The sequence below is a fragment of the Apaloderma vittatum genome, unplaced genomic scaffold (genome assembly GCF_000703405.1).
Source record: "Apaloderma vittatum isolate BGI_N311 unplaced genomic scaffold, ASM70340v1 scaffold39827, whole genome shotgun sequence".
NCBI classification, from domain to species: Eukaryota; Metazoa; Chordata; class Aves; order Trogoniformes; family Trogonidae; genus Apaloderma; species Apaloderma vittatum.
The window spans coordinates 52,597-62,437 of NW_009727462.1; the positions used below are offsets into that span (position 1 = coordinate 52,597).

Genomic DNA, 9,841 nt, shown 5'->3' on the forward strand with positions numbered 1-9,841 from the left:
ACTTTGGAACTATCCCAAGGGAGAGCGCGGGGAAACTCAGGCCCTACGAGAGTCCTTTGCCTGCATGAAAGGGTGACAGGGCAGAGCCAGGGACTGCTTTTGAAATAGCAGCTATTGTTATGCTAAACCCAAAAATTAAAAGAAAGAGCGATCGCTTATCCCAACAGTTCTAATCCTTTCCATTTCTACATTAACTTGTCCTTGGAATAGAAAGCAATTTGCACAATTAAATAAGACATGCGACAAGCAATTCCAGTTCAGCTCCAAGTTCATGAGAGCTGCACCTAGCGGGAAAGAAAAAAAAAGGTAAAGGAGAGAGCAAGAGAGGGTGAAAAAAACCCAACCAAGTATTTCTCAAGCTAATAACAACCTCTCCCTGACAGAAAAGGAGCATGGTCCTATTAAATCAATTTACTATCACACCTTTTCTGAATGTGTGACCGAGGATTTTTAACCCAAAGTTTGCTGCTCAGCGGTTGGCCCATAACGCTCCCAGACCGGCTCTGATTAAAACTATCATTTGGCAGTTAACTCTTTATTGCACTCCCTCCATAGAGCAGATCAAAATGCAGCTGAGCTCCCTCTGGGCAGGCAGTCAGCGGGTGACCCACCTCTGCTCCCATGACAGCCACAGCAGCAAATCCTGCCCAAATGGTTCAGTACAAACTAGGAAGGAAAAACAGGCTTTATCAATAGAGGCAAGACCAATGCCCTACATCAGAAAGAAAATGAAGATCAGGGCCAGCCAGGATCCAAAAAGAGGAAGATATTCTCCACCAAGGGTGAAAATGAAAGTTCACTCAATTTTCCTGATCTGCAAACGAGTAAATGTTCAAATGCAAATTAATCTGAACCCATTTAACTGAGAAATCAGCTGGAGTTTCAGCCTTCATTGGCAAGAGCTGGAGAAAGCTGTACAGATCAAACTTTCATGGTTGGAACTATTAAAAATGCAGTAAGATATCAGACCTTTCACAAGTAACACTATTAGAGCAAAATTTCAATTTTCCATATGTTGCTCATACTTCTCTTTGAATTAGGAACTAGTCCGGGCTCAGAAGAGTTTCCTGCCGAGCCTGCAGGAAAATCAAAATATTGGGCTTCTACAAAAAAGGTTTTCTTTGCTACTAAGACAAAGATTTGCACAAACAGATCGTATGCCCTCATGACCAAGGCACACCCACTTGTTAATCCTCTGGCCTTCCTCCGTGTTGCACATAGACTTTACTAAGTGGCTTCCCAGATGCCCAGCTGGAGTAACGTTCAGATGCTCAGAGAATCAGGAGAACCCACTGCTTAAGTCAGCTGAAGGGCAGAGCCTGGGAGCTGTGTTTGTAATATATGAAAATATAGACTCTGAGGCCAACAAGCAATGCTATAGATCCATGAGCAGTTTGGACGGGCATGAAGCATCACTGATTCCAAAACCAGTTGTCCCACCTCATACATCCACTGCAGTCTGTGCCCCTGAGCAAGCACGGTGGTGGCCATGGAGAGTCCATCCTTGGAGGTGCGACAGCTCAGAGTGAAGCTGAACTCACCCGTGACTTTTGGGGTGATCCTGCTTTCCTTCCCACTGCTTCAACCAGAACCCTTGAAAACTACTGACTTGCAGTTAGCACCAATCAACTTCCCTTAGGAAGAAAACATTCTCTGGTTTTATATCCTGCAAACACCAAAGACCACACATACTCTAGATGTTTCCTCTGCTGATGATGTATGTGAGTATGCATTCCAGCTTTAAAGAATTTTTTTCTGCCTAAGGTAAAAGATGTACACGAAAGCTATTCATTTTGCACAGTAGACAGAAACTAGATTAATGAACAAAACAATAAATTGCCTCTTTAAGAAAGCTGAGCATGTGACAGGAAATGATTCAAGATCATCTTACAGACAAATCGACTAAATAGCTACACCTCACAACCACAAGGCACAAAAGCACCACTGAATTGGTACGAAATTGGTTTAAGGTATGGCTGACAGAAAGTTACAGTGATGAAAAACCACTGACACCCGCTCCATAAGCCACTTGTTCGGGAAGAAAAATAAACTAGCCCCATAGCATGACAAAAAAACCCCCCAAAAAATCCCAAGGCAAAACACCCTTGAAAACTACCCTGGCACTGCAAGGGGCTGAGCAGCTTGCTTAAAAGTACATCCTGGTGTTTCACCCATGAGTAGACACACATCTGAGCCAGGTTGTGTGTCAAACTGGTGGGAATAGACCACAGGCACACAGACATATACCAGTGGCATTTCAGCACATCAGGAAAACAGCCGGAGCTGCTGCCTCCTTCGGCGCTGCCTGGCCTAGCTGAGCCTACTTGCCTGCACATCGAGACTGCACTTGCTGAACCTGACCTCTGCCCTATAACTCACTTGAGCACCAAAAATTCTGTCTTTCTTTGCTTGCTCTTAACACAAATTTCCGTAACAGTTTCAAGTATGCTAACACCTTATCCACATCAGTGTCTAAGAATACCTGTGAGCTACCGTGCCAACAAGACCAACACTGAGATCACCACAATTTTGTAATGACAATAACTCAATTGAGCACCAAAAATTCTGAGATCACCACACTGAGATCACCACAATTTTGTAATGACACGAGGTAAGAGATGAAAAAAAATAACAAAAATCACATTAGAAAAACTTTGCTTGCCACAGGGATACTGGCAATGACAATGCAGGCATGTAGAGTCACAGCATACTCAGCCTGTTTATTTTCAGTAGTATATGCCACAAGGTACAGATGGAAAGTACCAAACTGATACCTCTCCCTGCTTCTCTCACCTTTCCTTCTTCAGCAATGTCTACACAGATGATGCAAAAGTCGTTGCAAAATTGCAAGTAGCTCTGTTTTGATTCCAGAAGAATAATGTAACTCTGCTTGCTCATTGTATCTAAGTTGCAAAACAATAACCAATGAATAGCAGTAATTTGTTTAGTTGCAATCTTGGCCTTCTACCAGCAGGATGCCAGGTAGATGCTCGATATGTTTTCAATACTAAGAGTAACAACCAAATGTCTTCACCTTACTTACGACTCACATTGAGAAATTTTCAAACAAAACCATATTTACAGGATCAGAATCAATGGCAACAATCAAATTTTTAACCTAAAGTCAGTCTAATATGCTATTTCACTTGCCAACACCACAGCAAGATAGCACAAACATTACAGCCTGATCCCTTTCCCAACTCAGTATGGGAAAAGCTTGTGTTCGACATCCCAGGCCCATTTGACCAAGTTCTAGCTGGCTGTTAGTGCACTATTACCTCAATAGGAAGCCAGAAATAGAATTAATTACAATAGCATATGGGATTTGTGACGTAACTCTCTCATTTGCTGGTTTTGGGAGGGAAGGAAACCCGAAATAATTACTATGACTATAAATTACAACTCACTTCCTTAAGATGAGAAACTTTTCTGAGGGAAAGAACTCAGTCAATGTTTTACCCTCAGGCCAAAAGCAAAGCTGACAGCTTAAACAGACTTTTGAAAGAGCTCGAGGATTGCTCAACCTGGAAGCAAAGGCTTAGGAAAACCTCCCTGCAGACCTTCTGCAGCCCCACGGTTATGTTGAGACTCAGCAGTACAGCATTTGCCTGAAGACTTGCTTGGAAATCAGACAGTTAGAACGTGAAATTCTGCTGGATAGAGTCAAAAACAACAACAAAAAAAGGTCAGAGTTGGAAGCAAGACAAACAGTCCAAAAGAAATAGCAAAAATGCAAAAGGGCTCTAGACCAATAGCTTGATTGCAAAGGATTGGAATTTCACCATGGACTGCTCACAACAGTACAAACACCAAGTCCTGTGCAAAAGGTATTTAAAGTTTCTGCTGTGAAACTGCTATAGAATAAGACTGTAACACATATAAATGGTCTGTAGAACAAGCATGAAATTTCCCGCCTCTGGCCTGTTCAGCCCCTTTACCCACCATCACCAACTCTAACGCTGGGCGTACACCTCGAACCACAGCTCAGGCAGGAGCAAGAGCTCATCGCCCACCTGCACCAACGGGAGACCACGTTACACAGAAAGGGACAAAATCAGGCTTCAGCCATGGTGCCAGACCCCCAACACATTCTCCCCAAGGCCACCTCCCCGGTCACAACACTGATGACACATTAACAAACATAAAGGCTCAATCTTCCCAAGCACGTGGGAACACGGTGGCAGGACCATCTCCTATTTGTGCCACGGGTTCACCAACAGCTTCCAGAGCAGCTGAGTGGCAGTGGGAGAGAGATGACAACCATCCGTAAGGGCTGAGAAGGCTTGTGCTAATTATCATGTGGAAACAAGATTGCAATCATCAAGCTGACCGCACTAGGCATTTGCTCGCTCAGGCCATAAGGCAGCCCCTTGCTCTGCTTGGTGGCTCCCCAGAGTCATTTGCAGTGGGAAGGGTTGTGAAGTTACTATGAAAGGGTAATCTATTACAAATTACTCATTAAAGCAATTGAAAAACCAGTGATATATTACTGATTACGCCTGTGTCACGCTAGCTTGTGAGCAAGACTTGGTTCATTCTGCTGATTGGTCTTGTGCTTTTTATAGCAACCTTCCCAACACAACTTAGACACACACACAGCTTCTTTCCTCCTCCTCACCCAGATGAGCACATGGACATTGCATTTTTTGGAGGGACCTGCTGTGCCTGGCCACACGTGTGCTGCCTCCTGAGCAGTCAAACCGCTTTAGCACCTTGAAACTAAATACCCAGCTGCAAATCTGAGACCTTTGTTTTGCATCTGTTTCCGGGATGCACTAAGCCACCAGGCTGTGGCCAGTAACCATCTGTGCTGGTAACGCTTGGTGGTTTTTGGAAAACAACCTCAGCAGCCGAGTGACCAGGCTTTTCCACCTCTGCTGGCAGTGGATGAGGGTACAGCCAGCTCTGCTCAAGTTATATCTGCTCCGTCCTGCCCGCTTCCAAAACCTCACCACCTCAGCATAAATTGCTGGCTACAGCCCCTCGGGCTCTCGTCCAGAAATAAAAAAAGCTCTAATCATCTTCCTCGTAGTTTGGCACCATCAGAGTGTTATTGTTGCTTCTGCATGAGGAGCTTTGCCCACAGTAGATGTTCCCACTTTAAGCACTCTCATTAAGGAGACAGGACTTTGTGCAAGATCCTCACAGGCAGCTCCAGAGCTCAGGATAGGCATGGCTGACCACCAGCAAGTCATGGGAACAGCTAGTGCTTGCTATATGTTCAGTCCTTGATTTATTTCTCTCAGCCACAGAAGGGTCTTGAATATAAAAGAACTATGAAAAATGAGGCAAAACCAGGGAGGTGTTTAACTAATGAAGCTGGGAAGGAAACGGAAAGCACAGATCAGGAGAGCAGAAAAGTGAACACAGTGGGAACAAAGAAGGATGCCCGAAAGAGATCACTCGGGAGTCCTGCAGCAGGGGCACAGTAAAAGCTGCAAGGGATTTGCAAAGTTTGGAGCAATGCAATAGCTGAGCACACAGCAGAAGTGGGGAGATGAGAAAGCCCAAGTCTTGCATTTATGTTCATGGCCACAGGGAACTGCAGCTCAGTGCCACTAGGCAGGTGCAGGCCACCTCTGTCCCAGAACAAGGGGTGACCAACAGGCAGAAGGAATCAGACAAAGGCTAAAGCTGTCACTAAACCCAACAAAACTGGAAGAATAGATCTCCAGAGAAGTTAACAATCAAAATATGAGTATAAACATACCAACAACAAAAAACACATGGGAGATACAAGACAAGGAGAGGCAGCAGAAAAGAACACACGACACAGAGCACGAGGTGGCCTGACGTGGCTTATTTAGGTGATGGCAGGCAGCAGTGTCCCGTTGGCACATAGAGCTGGACATTTCTCTGCAAGACCACACCTTTGGGATTTCACATGGAAACTGGCGGGGAGGGCTCACCAGTCTGCTCCCGGAGGGAGGTCAGACTGGACAGGGGGGTCAGAGAGCTGCTGCCATCCTCTCGAATGCAGCCAGCACGGCGGGTGCAGCTCCCGCGGCAGGATGCAGCTACGCGCCTTTTATCATTGGAGTCAGATTGTTCCTGTGCAGGAAAGATCCACTCTCCAGCTTCGCAATGACCCACTTCCTTTTTTGCTTTTTTTAGGAGCAGAATTTCTTTTCTCTTCCTCCTCCACCTCAAAAAAGCGGATATTTAATAATTCGGATCGGAAGCGCTTGCTATCACGAAGCGATGGGTGGTAGCGGCGCTGCACCTACTGACATCACGCTGACAGTCTGGCCAAGTCTTCATCCCGTCAGGGCTATTCAGTAAAATGCAACTAATTATTCTGCCAGATCCTCGACCAGATGACAAATTGATTCATGGTACTAACTAAAAGAAGGGGAAGGAGGAGAAATTGCACCATTTCCTATGACTGAAACTACATTAACCTGTTACCCCAAGGAAAACTTTGTCAAAAGTTTTTATTGCTGCGGCTGAGCTATGCGCCAGACGGCTGAAATGCATTGCCAGGAGACCCGTGCTATGAAAGTTCATATGCAGAGCACAGTTTGCATTTGATATCCATCAGCGTTCAGAGGAGAAAGATCTTTTTTCAGAACATCTGCAGAGTATCTCATGTGTCACAGGACCCAAAACTGTTATCAGAAACTGCTAACTAAAACTTAACAAAAATCAAATACCTGTTTTTCTAAGCTGACCTGAGGATGCTGAAAACTAAAAGTAACACCAGGGAGACTGCTTAAAATGAAAGCTTTTACTCAAGCTGTCAGTCAACTCACAAGGGAAACTTTTCCTGGATACTGCAAGAAGTCTATAATTACATCTTCATTGCGAGGGCACACCAGTATGTTGCTTGTTAATCACTTTCAGGAAAACAGCTATCAGAAAGTCATTCTTAATAGCACCATTGCCCAGCAACACAGCCTCCCTTGCTCACTGCAGGGTGGGTACTTAAAATTTCCCTTGCATTAATCTCCTCTTTGAGCAGATTTCAATCCCACCAGAAGCCTGCAATGCAAAGGCACCTTCTCACACATTCTTCTGACAAAAGCCTATATTCATGCAACACCATAAAGCTAAAACAAACTCCTAAACTCTCACAAAACCATTCTTCTCCGGTAGGAGTGACGGATGGCAGCCTGTCCAAAACAGTGAGTGATGCTAGATTTTGCATTTTCCCCTCTCCTCCAAAGAGATACCTTCTTCTCTCCACCAGACGCAACGCCAGGAGGAATGCAAAAGTTCAGCATTGCCCAAGCTGCCCTGCACTTGCTCCTTAAATGAAGTAACCAGGACTTGTTCCCCATACATGTACGAGCAAGTATGAGCAAAGCGTCATTCCCTTTCAAAAACTTGGACAATGGTAAAAGGTAGAGATAGAAGGGAAGAGAACACAAGGACAAGTAAGACTGTCTACACCTATCTGGAACCCTTAAGCTTGTATCTGAGAAGCAAGACCTCTGCCCTTCCCTACATAAAGCAACCAAGAAGAACAAGGAAACAAAGACAAGCAAGAGGCAAAGCATGTTTGAAAAGAGGAGAAAGATATAAACCACCATGGATGGAGTATTATTCTCATGAATCATGATTCAGAAGAATAATACCCTAAATGGAACCTATGATACAGTGGGGTGAGATACAGCAGACTGTTACAACAACACAGAGTGAAGTCCACAAGCAAAGTCAGAGCCCTCCCAGCTACCTTTGATTCAATGAGTCCTGTGATCTGCTGCTCCGTTCCTCCAAGGGCTACTGATGCAATGTGCCAGATTCCGTGTTTCTTTCCAACTGTTCTGAGTCTCCTGCATCTGATCTCAAAGAAGGGAGCAGAAACAGCTGGAAGAGAGAAACCAGAATGGCATAGTCCAGCAGCAACCCTTGGAAGAACAAACAACGACAGCCTTGTGAGAGGTACCGTTGTCCCCCAGCACATAGGTTTGCACACGTCTTCTAGAAGAAACACACGTTGCTAGCGCATCAGCTCTGGCCAGTCGCAGAGCACCAGAGCATCTTCTGCCTTAGCGCAAGCTGAACGGACCGACAGCTCAACAGCACGGCCGCAATCCACAGTCATTGGTGCCAAACAAGCCACGCGTGCTAAATGCAGTCTAAGTTTAGCACCATGCTTCTCCTCCAGCGGTACCTTTACTCCCTGAGCAACTCCACTTAGTTTGCTCACATGAGCTGCTTGCAGCCAGTGCAAGGGAAGCCAGAAAAGGTCTACTCTGTTTAGGCTTTAAAGCTCCTGTAGATCTAGCTGCAGGCCAAAGGAGGAGGCAAACCAGCAGGTGAAACAGAAGACCGAAAGAATAAACTTCTTCATAGAGAACTTAGGTATTTGCTGCCAAAGGAGAGGATTAGTTGTGAAAATCAGGAAGTCAATGAAGCAGAGAGCAGCAGGAGGCCACTGCAGATAATAGGGACACTAGGAGCAAGGCTACTGCTCACCAAGGCACGTGAAGGGGAGATAAAAAGGCTTGTGCAAAGACTAGAAAGAGAAAGCAAGGAGGTTGAGGAGATGGTGCTGGTGGAGGAAGGGCCACAAGGGAGAAAAAAAAGCCTTTGAAAATGAACCATGGAAAAGTGATTAATAAGGGAAGAACTGTCAGGGTTGATGTTAGGACCTTCTGATTTCCACTAGAAAGAAGTAAGACACTGAAACTCACAATCAGATTTGGGGAAGGAAGGCCAGGAACACAGCAAGACCAGGACAGAAGGATGCCATTTAAAGGACAGACATGGAATTTCAGACAGAGAGAAAATCAAGATTAGGATGATCAGGAGTTACACACAGGAGAGGACAGAAAGCAAGTTTAAAGGCTCATGGGATACTTAAGGCAAGACAGCCCAGAAGATTTCTTGCCAGCCTTACAGTAGAGATGAAACAGAAACCGGAACTTTTTTCCTGACCACAACTTCCTTATAATTAATTACTAGAAAGCACAGGCGCATCACATCTCTCCAGGACAGCAGTACCACCACGAGCCCGATCCTACAGCACGTAGTACCATTTCTAGAGTACTCCCTCAACTGCAGATCCCTTCTGCCCCACATGAACCTACTGGCATTTTACTGCAAATTAACTCCCTTTCTTAAGTGCCAAGTCATCAAGGGCAGTAACAAAGCGAGTACCTGGAGTATCACAAGTCTGCCTGTCCCCTGAAGAGTTAGTTGGAGGTGTCCGGTGTCGGTAGACTAGATGTGGTTTATTGTGCTCTTCTTCATACTCCTGTTCTTCGAGCGATAGCAGCGGCTCTACAAAATAGTCCCCATCATCAGACTTGAACGTGCCTAGCTGAGAGAGACCAGAGAGGAATGGGTGGTCAGCTTCAGGCGATGACAAACCACAGAACAGGACTAGGTGACAAAATGAGTAGATAACAAGGGAGGTGCGCGAGTGCCCAGTTCTGCAGCGACCCCTGCAAAGGCACAGGCTGAAGGTCCAGCTCCATCACACCACTTACACCCACACCTGGCTGTGCTGCTCCCTACAGCCATACCCCTGGAACTTATGGAAAGGAGATGACAAATCCACGGGCAGACAGCATGAGAGGGGCACATCTGTCAATCCCTTTCCTATGCCAGTGACAGCCCTGCCCAAGGGGAGATGATGCTGCAGCATGCTGGAGGCCTCAGTGCACTCCCATCATGTTGTGCTGGTTTCCATGCAGCAGCTCTCCCCAAGACAGGCTTTAAACACACATGTTAAGGACCAGAGGAAGGTGCCCAGCCAGTGAAATCCACGCTTATGAGAAGGCACCAACGCTCCTAGTTACAGCTGACTCTGAAGGTAGGGATTTGGCAGATAAAAGATATCCAAGGCAAAAGCAATCCTGCAGCCATCCTAGACGGGGATGGATGAGCAGTA

General features: G+C 45.7%; 1 protein-coding gene across 1 annotated transcript in view; it reads right to left on the bottom strand.

Moving 5' to 3' along the window:
* The window catches only part of LOC104277122 (A disintegrin and metalloproteinase with thrombospondin motifs 9-like), a gene marked incomplete at both ends in the record, with an annotated part of 57,527 nt that extends 48,259 nt beyond the window's left edge, over nucleotides 1–9,268 (bottom strand). Inside the window, 1 exon segment of the mRNA XM_009873672.1 lies at nucleotides 9,106–9,268. Within this exon segment, the coding sequence (XP_009871974.1) occupies nucleotides 9,106–9,268 (163 nt within the window).
* Nucleotides 9,269–9,841: the final 573 nt, after the last annotated feature.